At 47.9% G+C, this 21133-nt stretch overlaps 1 protein-coding gene across 3 annotated transcripts in view; it reads left to right on the top strand.

The window, feature by feature from the left end:
• Positions 1–21133, top strand: part of LOC102692806 (inactive dipeptidyl peptidase 10) — a 48354-nt gene that overhangs the window by 3653 nt on the left and 23568 nt on the right. For all 3 annotated transcript variants that reach the window (XM_015344046.2, XM_015344044.2, XM_015344045.2), the window contains exons 2-5: positions 12100–12214; positions 13284–13379; positions 14209–14303; positions 15048–15122. In XM_015344046.2, coding sequence (XP_015199532.2) covers positions 12100–12214; positions 13284–13379; positions 14209–14303; positions 15048–15122 — 381 coding nt within the window. The remainder of the gene's footprint in view (positions 1–12099; positions 12215–13283; positions 13380–14208; positions 14304–15047; positions 15123–21133) is intronic.

Raw genomic sequence — 21133 nt, 5'->3', positions numbered from 1 at the left:
ACGCGAACATGGGGAAGAACCTACAAACTCCACACCGGCAGCACCCCAGTGCCAGAATCGAAACCCAGGGCTAACCCCTGCGCCACCTTACAGCCCACGTGTGCCAGTCAGGTCAGCGAAAATGTGGGTTCGGCCTCCCTGAAGACCATGCAGTGCCCCCGTACCCCCCCCGCGGTCCTGGAGGGCTGCTGAAGTATTGTGCTTTTCATTCCCCTGTGGGCTCCCCGTGATGCGTGTCCGGTCCTCTCTGAACCCTCTCTGTGCAAGTCAAAGCCCTTTTAGTCTCGCGACACGAGTGTTCGGGATCCTGACAGAGTCCCCCTGGCGGAAGTCTTCCGAGCGAACGGTGAAACACGAACCAGGGGGCACAAGTGGAAACTGAAGGGAAGAGCATTTACAACCCAGGACAGGAGACACGTCTTTACGCGAAGGGAGGCAGGAGAGTGGAACAAACTGCCCTGCAGGTCTGATTGATTCAGGTCTGACTACTCTCAAGAAGCGGCTGCATGAGATCCTTGGATCAATTAGCTACTAATTACAGGCCAGCGGCCAGACCACCCTGCAGCTCACAGCTCACAGCTGGTAGTCCACTGAAGCTCAGCAGGTGTGAGCCTGGTCAGTACCTGGCTGGGAGACCTCCTGGGAAAACTCAGGTTGCTGTTGGAAGAGGTGTTAGTGGGGCCTGTAGGGGGCGCTCACCCTGCGGTCTGGAGTCTGTGTGGGTCCTGATGCCCCAGTAAAGAGAGAGGACACTATTCTGCAAAAAGGTGCTGTCCTTCAGATGAGATGTAAAACCAAGCCTCTGTTCTCGATTGTAACTGTTCTTGTGATGTAATTAAAATCACCTGTTCACTCAAGTGATCTTTATAACCAGTTCTTCTTCATTGACATAAAAAGTTACCTGTAAAAACTAGTGGACCGCCCAGGAATGAGTATGACTGAAGTAGAGGTTAACTCCAGGCTGAGACCCACAAATAGTAAAATACACAATGTAACAGCAATGGTGCAACAGCCAGTGTTGTCAAAGACGTGAAATATATCGCCTGCAATTTATCGACAAGTTTGGAATTAACCTCTGATTATTTCTTTGGAGTTCGCACAATGACGCGGCTGCCTGCTCTACCTGCTGATCGATCAATACAGAGAGAAGAACCGTCTCCTTATACACAGGTGCACTTCCTGACGGTTCCGTTTTGCAAAGGGAATACAATCTGCAGGTAAAATTAGCTTCGTGACTTCAATCTGTGCTCTGATTGTACTTCACTTGCTTCTTTAACGTGCGATCTATCTCGCTAGAGCTACAAACGATGTATTGACGAACATAAAAGGCATTTTTCTTGTTCCGAAGGACAAATACTCCCTCCCTTTATCTTTCCTCCAGCAATGAGGCGGAACATTTGTTTCCAGTCGTTGTGAGAGTACTCCTCTGACAGTCTGTTAGCCTTTCATTCTGATGGCAGTAGAAACGTGGATGTGATTTCTTAACAACATCTCCGATCAGAAGAGCTCATAGAGCAGAGGACAATAAAGGAGATCTCTCACCCGGAGCAATATCTTCACTGCTTGTGGATAAAGAATACAATGATAGACTTGTATTGTTCACTTATTATTCATTTTTCTTAGAAGCTAGGTTTTGCAGGCATATTATCAAACAAATACAACTGGTTCCGATAAATAATAAACAAGGGTTGAAATAGTTTGATACGAGATTAAGCTCGTATAGCATAGCTTTGATTAGAGTTAATGTCGTGTACGGTGGCGTGTCAATAAGCAGGTCTACACAAGCTGGAAAACGAAAGATTCCCTTTAGTCCCCGGTAAGACTGCAGTTGTGTCCCAGGAGCCTTAGTCGTGTCTATGTGCGCATCAGACACAATCAGGCCCAGGGAACAGGGAAGCTGTGCTCCGCTGCCTGCGCTGCCTGCTGGAGACGCGGGTGAAATTAATTGCGCTTTTGTTTGCTGGGGTCTTCGAGATCCGCCGGCGACCGAATCGCTCCCTCTCCTCCGAGCCACGCGGCGGTGATCTGTCAAGCGCCTGTCAGCGACTCCCTCCCCTGCGCGCGCTGCAGCACGCGCGGAGCCCGCACCCCGCGCGCACAGCCCGACACGCCTGGCCGAAATCGCACAGCTGCTGCAGCCTGTTTTTTTCTTTCCCCTCACGCGTGCCTTTTCCACACGTGGATCGCAATCATTCCAACACTGATTTTGCCTCGTCCACGCAAATTCACCGCACAGTGCAAAACAGTTGTGTTTTTTTCCCCGCAGCTCTGCCATGTCAAGTGCAGAACGGGTCGGAATGTGGTCAGGAATCCTTTAAGGTCTATAGATCAATAGACTAACCTCCATCCACAAAATCATCAAGGCCTACCATTCCCTGCTGACAGGCTCTGAAGGGAGTTTCCTAGGGGCAATATCAATGTGCTTTAAGTCCAGAATTAGCACTGCATGTAAGAGTGTTCCCTGCAGTCCTACATATTCCATTATTTAAAATTCAAGGGTGCAGTGTTCCTGTGTCAACTTGCAATTACAGAGTTACAATGTCAGCTGTGCGCTGTCAGTCAGACAATGATGGTGGGGGGCTGTGAGAGAACGGGCTCTAATCCTCAAGGGCTGGTGCTCCGTTTCCACTCAGAGCTGTGCTGCTCTCTTCGCGTCCCGGCCTCTGGCTGTCCCTGCGGTGCAAGCGTTATCCAGGGGCCCTCTGTTCCGAGGTCAGGGCCGCAGTGTAGAGAGGCCTCGGGTTCGACCAGCCCGATATCCCCGGGGAGACAGGAATCAAACCCTGTACTGTCACCTGCAACATCTCTTTGACTTATCTCTCTCACCTTGAGCCAGTGGCTTGCTGGGATAGGCCCCAGCTCACCCGGTGACCCCGATTTGGGAGAAGGGGCTAGAAAATGGATGGATGGATTTATTTGTTTCACTCCTGTGTATGACAGCAGAAAGCCGCCCGTTCCTGAGTTTTGCAGAAAGACAGAAAAGCACAGGGAGCTAAAGGACTGCGATGGTGAGCAGCCTACAGCATGAGGGAGCTGGGCTGTTTGCAGAGCTCATACGGGAGGTGAGGGGGTTTGATCGAGTAGGTCATTTAAACAGCGTGGCACGCTGATTGTTCTTTCACATATGTTTTTTTATGGATATGAATGCGTCGCTGAGTTTTAGAAGGAGCTGGATTCCACATGTGGGGCCTTATCTATCAAAAAGCCGTCCCTCTCCCCCGCTGTGCTGTTTTCAATTAAATTATATCCCTCTGGAGCAGGGCCAGTCGTTCTGGTATTGATCCTCCCATTTAGATGAATTAAATGCTCGCAGGGGCTGCTAGCATCCTTCTTGCACAAAAACCAGATGAAGATGCTCTGTGCTGCAGAACAGGCTGGCGAGAATTTGTTGCAGTTGGTCACAGGACCAGGGCAACAGAAAACCTCCACACACAATGTCGCCTAGGTGTGTCATTTGCTGCTGATAGGCTCTGAAGGGAGTTTACATGGCATAAGATCAATGTGCTTCTTGTGTCCAGCATTAGGCATGTAGACAATTACCAGAGGGAACTCAGGGGTGCTGGTTCGAAATAATGGTGCATAACGTACCATGTGTTACTGGTTTGTCAGTATCAGACAGTATGTCTCGGCTTCCAACTCCTGAAACTGTTTGGAGGGGCAGCAGGATGTGACCCTCATCGCCTACGGCTGATGCCGATTAATTTCTTCTATTCTAGCTTTAGTTTTCAAGTGCCTTCCCATAACAGTTGTGTCACATCACAAACTGTTCTTCTCATGCTGCTGCTGATGCAGTAATTTGCCGTCACTTCAAAACGTCAGCCTGGCTTTATTTTTCTGGTTCAAAAGCCAGAGTGAATTAATTTTCCATTTTCAAATTGGATCAGATTGTTCTTCCAGGTTTTGCTCAGAGCAGCTTCTCAGAAGTGAGCAAAAACACGCTGTTTTACTGTTTGGGTATTTTGGTTTGTACCTCATTTAATATGTAATTTTTTTTGTACTTAAAGCTCCTTGTCTTTGGATCTCCTTCCCAGTTTATTTTAAGAATGCTTTAGATTCTTATATATCAGATCTAAAAAATCTCATATTTGTAATGTATACAGCTTTGTGTGGATTGTAACTGTCATGGATTACAATCTGACCAGTTCTGTGGGTCTGTGAGTGTAATCACATGGCCGAATGATTTCTTAACCACTGCTGGAATGCGCTCATGATGGCTTTTGTTTCTTCTTTTTCGCTCCCAGCTCAGACGCCCCTGTGTTTCATACTGCCCTGCTGCAATGATTCAATGCAGCCCAGTTAGTGACAGTCTTTGAAGGGCTTGTTTCCATTGGCGTTTCCCAAAGCAGCATCAGCTCAAGGCTGGGATCTCACCGGCATCTGATCATTCGTTTTACATTCAGCTGTGAATATGGACCAGCTACCTGCCGCCTTGTATTTAAAAAAAAAATCTTTGAACTTGAGTTTCTTATGTCTTATTTCTTATGCATAATGAAAGGCAATCAATATTTTAAGGCCTGGAGGTGCAGGCATTCATTTATCACTTTTCTGTTGCTCAGTCTTTGCAGATCCCAGTGTGAGCTGCTCTTCTGTGTCCTGTCTGAGTGACGATTTACAATTCTCAAACAGACTAACTTCAATGGAGAAAGAGGGAGCAATAAGGTGTCTGTAGCTTTGTGTGGATTGCTAACTGACATGGGTTGCTATGTGTCAAGTTCTGGAGGTCGTGAGGTTGCCACCAGGGCACGGGTGTGTGGGGAGAGGTGCCTCTTTAATCTAGTGCATGCTAGGCCTGTGAGTGTGGCCACATGGCCGAGCCATTTCTTAACCACTGCTGGAAGGCACTTGAAGGATCTAATGATGGCTTTTTGTTCCTTCTTCATCCCTCATGTTTCCTGATGTCTTTAGCAACTGTTTTCTGCCACAGATTAGTCAGAATGTAACGTCCCCCCATGACAGGCACAGCTGTAATTGCAGCCCAGTGTTATGGAATATTAATGAGGACCCTATGCAGAAAAATCAGGACGAGCTCCGGAGGCGTAGTCGATTAAACAGTCTGAGGTCCGAAAGCCGAAGGAAAAACAAACCGGTGCAAAAGTACAAAACCAGAAGCGGAGCCGCGAGGAAGCTGAGAGTCGAAGTCAGAACAATAATCAAAGTACCAAAACAAAACCAGGAGACGTAGTCGGAGAACAAACCAGGGTCAGGAAGCCAAAACCCAAGACGTAACTAATTGCAGAAAGATGAGGTAGCTCTAACCAGGAAAACCTCATACTGAGCCCAGGGCAGAGTGTGAAGCAGCATTAAACAGGCTGGGGTAAAAGGCTAATTGGGAACCGTGCGGGAATGCGAGGTGGAATGACGAGTCCTCTGGGGGCGTGGTGTAACACCCAGTTTTCCAGGTTACTTGTGAGAGTTAATGGTAGAGTACGAGATGCCAGTTTTACCTCCCTCTATTTAACCTTGGCCGGAAAGGGCAAATCAGGGTCACCTGCAGGACCATGCACCCACAGACTGAATGGGGTAACCTGGACAAGCCTGGAAGACCCCTTAAGCCACGCTCATGCTGAAGAAAAAATCAAGTCCTAAGATGAATAATGCAGAGAGTTTGTGCTGGATAATTGTGCAGCATGCAAACTAAATTACAGTTCATCTCCCCTGAGCCCTAACCCCAGGATTGCTATATAGCACAACACAGTCTTTAATTGGGAGAGTGGCTTAGTGTTGCTTAAGGGCTGATGAGTTTCAAACTGCAGTGGATCACATTAGGAAAGTTCTCACATTCCCCAGTGCTTAATGTAATTCGAGGGACAGTCTGTATAAAACAGTACAATGGGGAATTGAATGGGATTGAGAATTTCCCTAATTGAATTGGGACACTGAAGTGCTGATTCTTCAAGAATATGAATTTCAGTGAAAACTGACAGTTAAAGACAGTACTCCTCTCTGTCCACCACTGCGAATAATGAAATGTTTAAAGCTGTTCTCCTGTATCTTCCTGCAGCACTGCTGTATATTTTCAAAAGCGGAAGGGCAGCATCAGTGGGAAACCAAATGGTTTCACCTCATAAAAACGAGTCATTTGCAAATGTGCTGCTGGTGCAGAAAGGAAATCAGGGGTTTGGATTCCAGCAGAACACGGACCTTGCATTGATCCGGGCTTGTTGAGAATCAAGCTGCTTTTCTACACTGGGGGCTGCATTCTCCAGCTCATTCATCAGCGTTAGATCTAAATGGCAGGTTGTTTTTTTCTGCGCGTAAAAGAGGGAGACCGGGAGCGCTAGTATCGCAAGAGCTGCCTGTGTCATTCCAGGACAGCAGTGCCAGGGATACCGAGGGCAGAACTGGGAGTTCTCGGAACGTCCCGGAGACCCGGTGTCCTGCGGGAGGGGATGAGTTGTGGTTCATTTATGGACATTGGTAGCTTTGCATCACTTGCAGGTTTGTTTGGGGGGGTAGACCTCTTTCCAGATGTGGAGCGATGTGGTAGGAGCTCTGCAGTGAGATGTGCGGAGCTGAGGGCGCTGTGCCAGGAATTTAGGGGCAACGGGTGGCGACGGTATTCGGAGAAGCAGGGAGGCCCCACTCTAAAAGCTGAAGAGCTGTCTTTTTTTTCCCCCAGACACCCAGTAAAAGCAGGGCTGTGTCCCACGGTTTAGCCTTTTGATTTATGCCTGGTCAGCACGTTAATATCACATTCTCGAAAGCGAACCGGAGTGCAAGCTGAAGAAGGATTGCAGGTCACGTTTGTATAGATTAAGCTTTAGTAGGATTAACTGTAGAGGAGAATCTAAGCTATTGATGACACTGTCCATTGAGCTGAATGAGCTGTATTGTGTAGGACTGAGGAAAACACATGATAAATCTACAGTATTACCATGCAGATATACTATGGTGGGCAGCATGACAACTCAGTGGCTGCCTCACAGTGCTGGGGCCCTGGGTTCAATTCCTGCAGTGCTGTCTGCGTGGAGTTTGTATGTTCTCCCTGGGCTCATGTGGGTTTCCTCTGGGTGCACCGATGTCCTCTCTCAGTCCAAGGACCTTCTGGTAGGTCGATGGGCCTCTGGGACGACTGGCCCTGATGGGAGTGGGTGCGTGAGTTCAAGTTCTTTGTGTGTGTCGGCCCGGGGATGGACTGGTGTCCCGTTCAGGGTGCATCCTGCCTTGTGCCCATTGATAGACTCTGGTTCCCCTGCATCCCCGTATCGGATACATTTGGTTAGAAAAGGGGTGGATATAATATGGCGAGTTTTACCGAAGGCACGAGCTGCTTGTTATTTGTTTGGATGTCCTAGCTGCGCTGGTCTCACAGGACCTTTGTGAGATGCGCCGTCGGCCCTTCCTCTCCGTCATGAGCTTGGATCTAAACTAAAGGCCGGCAGCCTTCCTGTGCTCTTCAGCGCGCGAGAGAGCGATCGTTTCCCCCAGGAGCTCAGCGCACAGTGAGGCCTGGCCACCGGAGTGCCGCCCAATAGCGGCTCGGCCCTGTTCATTGGAGAGCAGGAGTGGCGCGGCCCGGACCGGCCCGGTGGCCCAGTTTCGACAGCCGCTCCCCGGGATCTTTTATGTCTCTCGCCTCTCTCCGCTTGGAGACCCCAGAGTGCAGCAGAAATGATCCCCGCTGTACCCCAGAATGCAGTGCACGAGTTGGGGGGGCACTGACCTGGGAGCTGGGGTCGATGATAGCCCCTTGCGCCCGCTGGCTTATTCCGCATCCTGCATCCTCCTGCCTTCATCCTGCATCCTGCAGCCTCCATCACACTGCCCTGCTGTAATGACTCAATGCAGCCAAGTTAGTGACAGTCTTTGAAGGGCTTCCTTCCTGTTTCCATTGGTGTTTCCCAAAGCAGTTCAGCTCAAGGCTGGGATCTCGCCAGCATCCAGTCATTTGTTTTAAGTTCAGCTTTACGTATGGACCAGCCTCCCGTTTACTGTTTGGGTATTTTGGTTTGTACCTCACTGATATTGGCATTTATATGTTATTTTTTTGTGCTTAAAGCTTCTTGTCTGTGGATCTCCTTCCCAGTTTATTTTAAGAATGTTGTAGATTCTTATATATCAGATTTAAAAAATCTCATATTTGTAATGTATACAGCTTTGCGTGGATTGTAACTGTCATGGATTACAATCTGACCAGTTCTGCCGGTCTGTGAGTGTAATCACATGGCCGAATGATTTCTTAACCACTGCTGGAATGGGCTCGATCTCATGATGGCTTTTGTTTCTTCTTTTTCGCTCCCAGCTCAGATGCCCCTGTGTTTCATACTGCCCTGCTGCAATGATTCAATGCAGCCCAGTTAGTGACAGTCTTTGAAGGGCTTGTTTCCATTGGCGTTTCCCAAAGCAGCATCAGCTCAAGGCTGGGATTTCACCAGCATCTGATCATTCATTTTACATTCAGCTTTGAATATGGACCAGCTACCTGCCGCCTTGTATTTTAAAACAATCTTTGAACTTGAGTTTCTTATGTCTTATTTCTTATGCACGATGAAAGGAAATCAATATTTTAAGGCCCGGAGGTGCAGGAATTCATTTATCACTTTTCTGTTGCTCAATCTTTGCAGATCCCAGCGTGAGCTGCTCTTCTGTGTCCTGTCTGAGTGACGATTTACAATTCTAGTAAAAAAAGGCTCTCAAGCAGACTTGCCTTCATGGAGAAAGAAGGAGTGATACCAATGCCCAAACCCTTTACCCCCTTTCGTACGGAGCTAACAAACTAGCCAGCATGCACTCTTCCAGCACGACTGCAGAAGGTGTTGATATCTCCCTGGCTCTGATTGCTTCGAATCTCCCCCTTGTGAGGTTAATTGTACAAATATCACGATGCTGAACCATAAAGAACTGGCTTGGGGCCTTCTTTGATTTGAGAGCCAGCTGCAAAGGAATACAAAGGGGATACAAAAGAATTCACTTCCACTTTCTGTGCATGATTTATCGTGGTAAAAAAGAACACTGTCGCAAAGCAGAGAATAAATGTAATCTGAGAACATGCCCATGAACTGCAAGAAGTCTTTAATTAATTAAAAAAAACAGATTTGGCTCAATTCAAAGGCAGGAAGTTTTTTTCTGAAATTGCATTCTTAAAAAGCAGCCTGCCCTACACTTTTCCAGTGCACACTGACGCACAGGGCGCCGAACCCTAGGTGCCCGTGTATTGTTCCCCTCAGTCATGGCCAGCAGCCATATCACCCTGCAACTCACAACTGGCAGCCCACGGAAGCTCAGCAGTGTGAGCCTGGCCAGTACCTGGATGGGAGACTCCTGGGAAAAACTAAGGTGGCTGTTAGTGGGGCCATTAAAAATCCCAGGGCGTTTCTCGAAAAGAGTAGGGACGTTACCTTGGTGCCCTTGCCAAATGTCCCACTGGCCTTTACCAGTCATGGCCTCCTAATAGTTCCCATCTATGAATTGGCTTCATCACTCAATTCTCCTCCCCACTGGTGAGTGTACTGGCGCATCATGCAGGTGGGGCTGCACATTCGTGGTGGTGGAGGGGAGTCCCCATTACCTGTAAAGCGCTTTGAGTGGAGTGTCCAGAAAAGCGCTATATGAGTGTAAGCAATTATTATTATTAATAATTTACTCACATTTAGCTTTATTCACATTCAGCTTCTTGTGTAATCATTACAGAGGCTGGTAAAATCACATATCACAAAAGCACTGGGAGTTCAGAGTTGTGCTGTGTATCACAAATGAGGCACTAGCTTCAGACGTGTATTTCTACTGTGTGCATCCCGATAGGCCCTGGGCTGGTTTTGGCTCAGTGTTGCCACCTCTAGGAAGGGCGGTGCAGTGGTCTGTATCGAAACACTCACAGCACCTGTGATCCAGTACGCACAACTCCTTGTATCATGTTTCCGCCTTCTGGGTGCTTTAAACCAGTCTGTATGATCAGCAGGGTGGTTAATGCTGGTGTTCGGTGCTTGAATAGGAATCCAGAGAGAGAGGCAGCCTGCCCCTGAGCTGCAAGATAAATGTGTTCTCTGGGTGTGTGTGTGCAGAGTGTGGGGGGGAGTCTGTTTAAAGGCAGGGGGAGTGATGAAGAGCTGCCCCAGTGGTAGATGTTAATGAAAGAGCGGTTTTATTGCTTTGCTGTGTGACACAGCGCCGCGGGTTCCTGAGTGATGACCGACCTGTAACTGCAGGACAGGTGCCCCCGATCACAACCCTGCCCTCTCCGACAGAGGCGCTGCATTAATCCCGGTGATTTAGCACGGCCTGGCACCGTCCGTTTAGAAGAGAGAGGTTTTTAAAGGCAAAGAAATGCAGCATTTCTGTTGTTTCCCAGAAGACTCTGCTTCGACCCAGCACACGTGTTCAGAACGGACGGTGAAACATGAGCAGAGGGCACGAAGCGGAAACTCTGTGGAAGTGCATTTAAAACTGAGAACCGGAGGCACTTCTATCCAGAAAGGGCTGTGGGTGTGGAGTGTGGAACAAGCTGCCCAGCCATGTTGTTGAAGCCGATACATTGGCTTCTTTCATGAAACGACAGGATGAGATCCTGGGATTAATTAACTGCTAACTACCACACGTGCTAGACGGGCTGACTGGTAACTGGCCTCCTCTCGTTTGTAATTGTCCTTATCTTCTCATGGGTGAGGGTGAAAACAGCTGATGTTTCATGTGAGAGGAATTGAGGTGTGGAAAGTGTTTCACAGTGTCTCACAGCTTTGAAGCAGCACAGCTCGTGAGCGAATCCTCACACTGGCCCCGGAGGTAAAATCAGGCATATAACAGAAGTGTTTTTTTAAATGAAGGAGTGAGATTAATTGCCATTGTTTGATTTTTGCCTCGAATATGGGAGCTATTGTCAGACCTCCCGTGGCTTATGCAGCTATCTGATACCCTGCAGGAAAGGGCAGTGCTCATTGCTCGATGCTGTTTTTGCATGTTTTAACAGCTTTACAGTCAATTTAGTTAATTAACTTATGTGAAACTGTCATTTAGAGGAAATTCGCAAAAGGCTTTTTTTTAGCAAAATGCCATTTAAAAGAAACCTTTTAGGATTTCGTTAAGATGCCCCAAACCACGTTGAAACTAAAATATAAAATTAAGGATGTGGAGTAATTAAATGACAAATGGAAGTCATTCAGGTGTGCATTTCTAATGAAGCCCACTGTAAAGTTTTTCTTTCTTTTAAATGAAAGAACAAAATCAGTCCCGCTCCCTGAAGCAGCTACTGTATTTTATTTTTTGAAAATGTTCTGGGTTTCAGCTGTATATCCCGATTGTCACTTTATTCTTGTTTATCTGGGCTTTTCTTCTAAATCTTCTTTGTATGTTAACCCACAATAATATTACTCTGTACGGGCTTTGAATTTTTTTTTAAAGAACTCCTCTTTTAAAAGGAATGAATTTCAGTCCATATTGTAAAACACCTAAGAGTTCCTCAGGTAGAGATTCTGAACATTTTAAAAAAAAAACTAGAAATTAAATTTGCAATATGGCAGTGTACAAAAATGAAAAAATAGGAGAGGAGGACTGGTCATTCAATTCTGTAAATAAGATAAAATAATTGTCCAAAGTAAGAATAATAAGCTTTCTTTGATATAGTGTCATCCCAAAGTACATCACAAAATAATACTTTGATGCCGTCATTAAACAGGCACAGAGGAAATGAACTGTTGGTGTTACTGCTTTCTCTGAGAGCGATGTCTATAAACAAAAGAAGCCAACATATGTGCCAGCAGTATCATCTCGTCAGGTGGTGTGTTCACATGTTCTTAGACATGTTTATTGTAGGAGTCCTTTGACGTAGGCTGATATTCTTATATTTATCATTTTTGTTGAAAAAGGATCTGCTCCCTAGCTGGTCTTCAGTGCTCGGATGAGGGGAATGGTGATTAAGATCCCTCTGCTTTACGTGGAAATGAGAACACATGCTGATTTATGGCTTCTACAGTGTCGCTGTTAATTCCCACCCAGCAGGGAGATAAAACAAGGAAAGGAAAAAGACAGGAAACGGGAAACGGGGCTGCAGGAGTGAAGGAAGGGGAGAGACGCTAACTTTGAAAAGACGGAGTTGTGAAGGGGGAAGAAACGCTGGGTTCCTTTTAATGAGGGCTTCTCCCCCTTCTTCGCTTACTGTCTCCCCAGGATATGGGGGGGTCGGGCGCCCCTCCCCGCAACTGGAAGGGGATTGGCATCGCCGTGGTGGTGATCCTGGTGGTGCTGTCATTGGTCATCATGTCCATCATTCTGCTCAGCCCCGGTAAGTGACCCTCACCCTACGGGGGTGTGGCTAGACAGCCATGGGCGAGCGATGCCACTGTTTCCCATAATTCCTTCCCGAAGTGCTCTTTCCTGCAGAAGGGATCCAAAGCACTGCTTGTTTCGGAAAGGAGAGCTAATGTGATCACCGCCGAAGCTCGGAATGTGTTGCATGCCAGGGAGACATAGCTCTTCCAATCCGATTGAGAGCGAGCTGTAGGCAGGCTGGACGGAGCCAGAGTCAAGCGGAACTGGGGGAGATAGAGCCGCTCAGTGTCCTGGCTTCTGTTTCCAAGCTTTCTCCGCCCTTCCAAAGACTAGGAGGAAGTACTAGAATTGGGCCGCGGCCCCAGTCAATGCATTTTTAATATTGACCTTACTTAGTCCCGGTCGAGTTCACGTGACATTTTTTTCCCAGGGGAGACCTGGGAATGTGATGTGTTGATGGAGCAGACGGTAAACTCTAATGAAGGGAGTGTGGCTGCAAGGGGTCGTCCGAGTATTAAGCCTGCGTTCCTTGCAGACTTGGAATGAAGAATCCCAGAACTGCACACAGGCTGCGGCCGTTCAGGGAGATCGGAACCAGCAAGCACCAGAAAGAGTCTTAACAGTGCTTGGTCTTGTTTTAAAATCAACCCCAACAATAAGATAGAAAAGAGGTCAGCGAACTCTTGTGGATCTGAATTGCTTATCAGAACAGGTTCAGATTTAGTTTGGTGACACGTGTTGTGAATGCGGCATTTTTTGAATCAGTGTGGTGCTTTCTTATTCAGAGCACAGCACCTTCTCCGTCTCTAAAAGAGTTGAAATGCGCCAAAGCTTTGGAGCTCTCTCCCCAAGGCAACTCAAGCCTCTGACTCCACTGGTGTTTTTAATTCACCGCTTAAATTGCTTTTCATATTCCCTGGCCCTTTCTGACAGGTAAACCCGTCACGTTAAATTTCCTCTGAATTACTTATGTGCTTTTTTTTTTGTTACCGTAGTTCAGGACGTCAGGATATGCCTGTGCAAGTAGCAAAATAAAAATGACGTTTCCTGTCTCTTTGTGGCTGGTTCTCTATCTGCATCAGACGATTCCCGCCTCCTGCAACTGTCCCGTCTCACCCTGGAAGACCTGGAGAGCAAGGATTTCAGAGTCCATGACCCCATGGTGGCCTGGCTCAATGGTGAGAACATCATTAGTAGGACATACTGTAGCGTGGGGTGATTCCCACAGTTTAGAGGTGAGGACCTAAGAAAACACGACAGGATGCAGATGAAAGGAAGCTGCTTGTTTCTCTGGTAAGATGTGAGTAGGCTAATGACCCAAGATCACGATCCAGGCCCTTCTTGATTGCCCACAGCTAGCACTGTGTTCTAAAGCAACCACAAGCACCACCTGTTCTCAGTCTCAGAATGTGTTGCCCTCATCTTTGATGGCTGGCCCTTTGATCCTTGTGTCCGAGTTAGAGGTCTGGTCCCAATCGGTTGCCATATACAATACTTGGAGAATTGTAACAGCTTCGATTCCATCTCCTTAAGGCATCTTTGTTTCAGAGTTTTAACTCTACCTTCTTGCATAACCATTTTGATTACCCTGCTCTTTGGAGAAATTAAGAATCCCATTGTCTCCCATGACACCTTTACCTGCAGGGGGAGAGTTGGCAGGACAGACGTGCTCCTCTGATTCACCCACCTATTACACCATTCACATTCACACACTCTTCCAGCTCTGCAGCGGTGTACAGGAGGGTTAGTGCAGATTGGAGGAGTTTCTGTGTGTCTCACTGACAGCGCTGAAGGCCTGCAGCTATCCAGGATGTCACAGGAAATGCTGTTTAACAGCTTCTCATGAGAACCCTAGCTGACTCAAAGCCGCGGTGTCTGGATAATTCCTTGCCCCTCTCAGCGCTCTGTCCAAGAAGGAACTTGTAGTTGTCCAACCTCTCCGGATCAATGAGGTGTCCTTCTCCTGTGCTCTCTGACCTCTGACCCCCGACCTCTTGCTCTTCTCAGATCACGAGCTCACGCTGCGGACCAGGGAGGGCCACGTCATCAAGCACAACGTTAACACAAACCAGGTCTCGACGCTGGTGGAGAACGGCACCTTTGTAAGTGAGGCTTGGAGAATGGGAGAGAGGAGCGGTGATGGCAGAGTGAGATGAAAACCCAGATAGTTTTGAGTTTAGAGGCTAGAGATCCCCATAAAGTCAGAGGTGAGGAGTTTGAGAAAGACAGAGCCACAGTGCAGCACACAGACAAAGTAAGACCGTGCCCTTCTCACAGGGTGAAGCCCACAGAGGTGGGCGAGGGCCGCTGTGTCTACAAAGTGTCCAGGTTTCCCTAAAGCAGAAACAGCTGAGGAGCTGCTGGTAGCTGTTAAAATGGTCCAATTAAGCCAGTAACCAGCTGCCTTAGCTCATGAAGATCTGTGCTGGACTGAAAACCTTCAGAGGCACCAGCCCTCCAGGACCCAGAGTGCTCATCTCTAGTTTTGTAGGAAGTGCCTTTTCACTACCTATAAGAGTTAAAGAGATGCTTAGGGAACATGAACACGCGCTGAAAGTTTCAGAGTGGTGCTGAAGGGCACATCTGGGTCATCTCTTCTAGGTGACCCAGAGCAAAGAGGCTTTTTAGCAAGGCTCATACTTTACATCAATGGATTGTTCCATGTGATATTTAATCCTGTGTTTTTTCAGCCGAAAAAAAAGTTGATGTATTGTTAAATGCACGGGGCTGTGCGCCTAATTGTTTCAGCCTTGGTCGAAATGAGCCTGTCCCAATAGAGTAGAGCTGGTCAGCATGTTAGGGACAGTGCTTGTGTCTTATCGGTCCCCATTGTGTTTCCCCCATAGATCAACCTGAAAGCCACAAGGTTCCAAGTGTCTCCAGACCAGAGGTTTGTGTTACTGGCTTACAACGTCCAGCCGGTGAGTACAACCAACATGAAATACAGATTCCAGTGTGTAAGAGCAGCATTCTACATCTCCTCTACAAGGCTGGTCTGGTTCGAGTAGGATATGGTAAAATCCGTTTCAGACAAGGTAAAAGTCGTGGGTGTGCAGAAAAAAGAGATGACAATAGAAATATCTGGGAATGACCCAAGGAAAGCTAAAGAAGAGCCTGTGGTCATAAATCTACACTTTAAAGGGGAACTGGAACGCTATTTTTTTTATTTCGGGATGAGAAAGAATCAGCATCGATGAGCGCATTTCAAACCGCAATAAAAGGAAAATGCACACAGTAACTTGTAAAACCTCCAATTTATAGCACATCACAAAATAGACAAAGCTTTCCGGTGCGGCCTTATTACAGTACATCGTAAACAAGCAGGCTTGAGAGTATATCTCTTTTAATCCAATAGAAATATTGCTCTCAATTTCGAGACGGTTTTTCCGACAAATGCTACTTGTTAAGTCTCCATGCAGACCACATTGGAACATTTCTGCACTGAAATGTCTGCTGCACGACCTGTATTTGTTCACTTGTACATCACATTACATTAGTCATTACAGTGACTAGTGAGCAGGAAGGGCCGCTTCATTTCGCAATTTGTGGGAACTCGAATGTGAGTTTGCATCAACATGGCGACGTACAGTACTTTCACAGAAGTTCACGGTTTTGTGCTTAATTCGAAATTCATCATTTTTTTCCGTCAATGAATTTATTCTGTTACTGAGATTTAATGACCAGTGGGAGAAATTGGGACAGCAGTTTACAGCAGTGGCCAGACTGCAGGTTTGTATTTGGCAGTGACCTGAAAAGCTAATGGAAAAGAACTCCTCTAGCACCCCAAGACACTTAGTGTAACGAACAGTTCTTTCCGGACCCTATGCGGACGACACAATCCGACGAAGTGGGGGAACACTGGGGAAACGTCATGCAGGAAAACGGGGCTGAAGACAAGGGGGCGTGTCCAAGGTGCGCTGGTGCACGGGGGAGGTGTGGCCGAGGCGAACAATCCAAGAGTAATCCTTAGGGAAAATCCAAAACACACGAGTAAGTCCAAAACCAGATCCATCAGAACAAGAATTAAAAACCACAAAGGCCGGGTCGGAACCGGCGGACGGGGAACAGGAACGGGAACCGAGGTTAAAACCTTAACGGGACCAGGCGCTTCCTGGTCCCGGACTCGCACGATACGGAAATCAGATGCAGAGCCCGGAAGAGCGTCAGCGCCTGGCTTTTAAGGTGGGCAGGGGATAGGGCGCAGGTGCATGGAATAAAGTCTTGAGTGATAGGGCTGGAGCACCCTTAAGGAGGGGGAACTAATATCGTGACACTTAGCTGTCTCCATCAACAGTCCACACGTGCTCAAATTGGACCCGACGTGCTGTCTGATTGGAGACCAAGTGCATTTCAAACCAAGCCGTGTCGCGTATCTCTAAAACACATGTAAAAGAGAACAAACTTAAAGGTGGAAGAGCCTTTTAGTTAAACTAGAAACATAAAGACCAGCTGCCAGTTTGGTGTTTTGTCTCCATTGCTGGAGACCTGAGCATTTTTATTAACTTTTTTTAAAATCATAATAAAAAGGGGAGGATTAAGGGTGAGAGAACGCCAACCGGCTTGCGTAGCTGATTGCTGTGAGATAATTAATAACCAAAACGTCATCCATTCGGATCCTGTGGGAAGTCTGCTTCAATTACTCGGCTGGGTATTTTCTGGGCATGATTTTAACTGTCTGTATAGTACAGGGCCTGTCCTTTGGGCTTTAGTTGCATCTTCTGCCAGAGCCTAAAGATAATCTTGAGCAATTAAGCCAATTTATCACCCAGCTAATTAATTGGTTCAGTTGAGTGACTGAGAGCTTGAGTGGAGTGAAAAGCATTAGATTCTGTAGTGCCCCAGGAACGCAGCCAGGTACACCTGGGCGAGTTAACACCAAAGTTATTATGGTGAATTATTCCAAGAGCCGTACAATCCCCTACTTATGACAGATTGTGGGAAAGCTTAGTATGATCATAGCTTAATGGATTAAAACACAAAACCGCATAGCTGGGCCCTAGGAGACCAGGGAAGGCAAGCTAAATACAGATGAAAAACTGTGATAAAACCATACGAATCTGCCAAAGTGAAAAGCCTGAAGGGGCTGTACCAGCACAACATCAGAAGGATCAGAGCTGTACAGTGGGTAATAAATGGAAAGTGGGTTTAGGCTCTGTTCTATTGGGAGAGAAGGCGTTTATTTTCCTTTTATCTCTGAAACTCCTCCTGCACTGTGAGCAATAAATAATGCCACACTTAATAAATAGCTTTTCTTTTCTCTCCTCACCGGAGGGAGAGGTGTAATGTGAGTTTAATCGAGTAAAAAAAATGGGGAAAAAAAAGAAAAACACAGCTCTCAGCAGAATTTCTGGCTTATTAAAAACCTCCACATATTGCATATTCCTCTTGTGTCACTGTGTGAGTGTGTGTACAGTGTATCTGTGGGTGCTGTGGTTATGGGGTTCAGTGTGTGTGTACAGTGTGTGTGTGGGTGCTGTGGTTATGGGGTTCAGTGTGTGTGTACAGTGTGTGTGGGTGCTGTGGTTATGGGGTTCAGTGTGTGTGTACAGTGTGTGTGTGGGTGCTGTGGTTATGGGGTTCAGTGTGTGTGTACAGTGTGTGTGTGGGTGCTGTGGTTATGGGGTTCAGTGTGTGTGTACAGTGTGTGTGTGGGTGCTGTGGTTATGGGGTTCAGTGTGTGTGTACAGTGTGTGTGTGTGTACAGTGTGTGTGTGTGGGTGCTGTGGTTATGGAGTTCAGTGTGTGTGTACAGTGTGTGTGTGGGTGCTGTGGTTATGGGGTTCAGTGTGTGTGTACAGTGTGTGTGTGGGTGCTGTGGTTATGGGGTTCAGTGTGTGAGTACAGTGTGTGTGTGGGTGCTGTGGTTATGGAGTTCAGTGTGTGTGTACAGTGTGTGTGTGGGTGCTGTGGTTATGGGGTTCAGTGTGTGTGTACAGTGTGTGTGTGGGTGCTGTGGTTATGGGGTTCAGTGTGTGTGTACAGTGTGTGTGTGGGTGCTGTGGTTATGGGGTTCAGTGTGTGTGTACAGTGTGTGTGTGGGTGCTGTGGTTATGGAGTTCAGTGTGTGTGTACAGTGTGTGTGTGGGTGCTGTGGTTATGGAGTTCAGTGTGTGTGTACAGTGTGTGTGTGTGCTGTGGTTATGGAGTTCAGTGTGTGTGTACAGTGTGTGTGTGGGTGCTGTGGTTATGGAGTTCAGTGTGTGTGTACAGTGTGTGTGTACAGTGTGTGTGTGGGTGCTGTGGTTATGGGGTTCAGTGTGTGTGTACAGTGTGTGTGTGGGTGCTGTGGTTATGGGGTTCAGTGTGTGTGTGTACAGTGTGTGTGTGGGTGCTGTGGTTATGGAGTTCAGTGTGTGTGTACAGTGTGTGTGTGGGTGCTGTGGTTATGGGGTTCAGTGTGTGTGTACAGTGTGTGTGTGGGTGCTGTGGTTATGGGGTTCAGTGTGTGTGTACAGTGTGTGTGTGGGTGCTGTGGTTATGGGGTTCAGTGTGTGTGTACAGTGTGTGTGTGGGTGCTGTGGTTATGGGGTTCAGTGTGTGTGTACAGTGTGTGTGTGGGTGCAGTGGTTATGGAGTTCAGTGTGTGTGTACAGTGTGTGTGTGGGTGCTGTGGTTATGGAGTTCAGTGTGTGTGTACAGTGTGTGTGTGGGTGCTGTGGTTATGGAGTTCAGTGTGTGTGTACAGTGTGTGTGTGGGTGCTGTGGTTATGGGGTTCAGTGTGTGTGTACAGTGTGTGTGTGGGTGCTGTGGTTATGGGGTTCAGTGTGTGTGTACAGTGTGTGTGTGGGTGCTGTGGTTATGGGGTTCAGTGTGTGTGTACAGTGTGTGTGTGGGTGCTGTGGTTATGGGGTTCAGTGTGTGTGTACAGTGTGTGTGTGGGTGCTGTGGTTATGGGGTTCAGTGTGTGTGTACAGTGTGTGTGTGGGTGCAGTGGTTATGGGGTTCAGTGTGTGTGTACAGTGTGTGTGTGGGTGCAGTGGTTATGGGGTTCAGTGTGTGTGTACAGTGTGTGTGTGGGTGCTGTGGTTATGGGGTTCAGTGTGTGTGTACAGTGTGTGTGTGGGTGCTGTGGTTATGGGGTTCAGTGTGTGTGTACAGTGTGTGTGTGGGTGCTGTGGTTATGGGGTTCAGTGTGTGTGTACAGTGTGTGTGTGGGTGCTGTGGTTATGGAGTGTAGTAGCTTTTATCTCCAAGCTGCACATTCCATAATTCCTGCATTTCCTTAGCAAGGCTGACATTGCACTACCTGTGCTGCGCTGTAGAAATCTAGTCGTCATTATCGTGTGTATGGATCTGGAGGACTGTATGGGCCTTTTTCTTCCTGTAGAAATGTGCTTTCCTCTTTCCTCTGGATCTGTGGCTCTGTGTGCGTGTGTGGGGTTTTTTTTTTGCTGACACCAGCGCTTCGGGCTGCGCCCGGCCCCAGCAGGGGAGAGGAACACACTGCAGAAGGCAGCAGAGCAGCAGCGTGGAAAGGGATGGAGTGACTGACAGGCGAGCTGTCACACGGCCTGTGTGTCTGTGCCGGGGCGGAGGCAGGGCTGTGCCGGGACCTCTTAGACAGGCAGGACAGGAGCGCCGGGAGACATCTGAGCTCCGGGCGTTCTTCCTGGCTTGCCATGCGGCAGGAGGCATTAAGAGGGAAAAGAGGCTCCGCAGTGATTTGTGGCAGAGAGGTGGAGGGGGCGGGGGGCAGCAGAAGGAGAAGGAGGGGGCAGGCTGGCAGGAGAGCTGCAATAGCGTGCGGGGTGGAGGTGAAGGGAGGGGGGAGAGCGAGAGATGGTGAATCAGTAACAGAGGGGAGAAGGAGAGAGAGAGGGTGAAGGTGAGTAACGGTCCAGGAGAAAGCTGGCAGTGGCTGGGAGAGGCAGAATGGGAAAGAGAGAGAGAGCAGAATGGAGTGATAGGAGCGGCACCTGTAGAAAGAGAGGGGAAGGCAGCAAGAGATGGGGGTGTGGGAGGAGAGGAAGGGGAAGGACAGAGATGGGGGTGAAATTGTGAACGGCAGGAGCCGAGTGAAGGCCACACGGAGACTGTAATTTCCAGTGATGTCAAACTCACATTCCAGTGACAGGTTGGAATACCCTGCTGTGCTCAGGGATACAACAACAGTGTCCATACCGCTGGCCTGAACAGACATTGACCTTCCAGTGGTCTGCCCACATCCCGAACTGCTAGTGCACACTGCCCCCTTCTTTCACTATAGAAGAAGTGCCTGAGTCTCTGCTTAGTTCAGGTACATCAAGCTTCCTCTTCCTGTAGTGTGCATTTCAATGCACTTGTGCATATGACAAATACACTGAACCGAACTCTTCAGGTTTTTGCTCAAAACTCAGTAGTCAATTAAAAACGATAGCCTAAATATTGTCCTCAGTTTAAAAGGAAGTCATATTTCCTTTAATATTTCTGGTGCTGGGGCCCTGGGTTCATTTCCTGGGGTGCTCTCTGCATGGAGTTTGAGTGCTCTCCCCATGTTCATGTGGGTTTCCTGTGGGAGTTCCAGTTTCCTTCCGCAGTGCAAAGGCATACTGGTGTGAGTGTGTGTGCGCGCCCTGCGATGGACTGGCATCCCGTCCAAGGTGTATCCTGCCCTTCGCCCGTTGCTTGCCATAGACTCCGGCTCCCCTGCAACTATGTATCGGATAAAGCATTTTGAAAATGGATGGATGTATTTCCTTATTTAAACATATATATATTTCTTAAGGTCTTTTGTTCATTTATTCTAAACATTTGGCTCATCACAAGTACTGTGATCTATAACACACCCTGAAGCTCAGCTAGGGGTGCTACAATTTGGCAGATCAGTAATTACACCAACTGTGTAATCAAGAGCACCGGGGGATCAAACCGCGGAAAACACCAGGCCCTCCTGGAGCCAAGTTTGAGAGCCCTGGGTTACAGCTCACCTTCTGGCCCTGGAGGAGAGCAGGC

The sequence above is a fragment of the Lepisosteus oculatus genome, chromosome 1 (assembly GCF_040954835.1).
Source record: "Lepisosteus oculatus isolate fLepOcu1 chromosome 1, fLepOcu1.hap2, whole genome shotgun sequence".
NCBI classification, from domain to species: domain Eukaryota; kingdom Metazoa; phylum Chordata; class Actinopteri; order Semionotiformes; family Lepisosteidae; genus Lepisosteus; species Lepisosteus oculatus.
The sequence above is the reverse complement of the archived record's forward strand: the minus strand, read 5'-3'. Positions and strand labels throughout refer to the sequence as shown.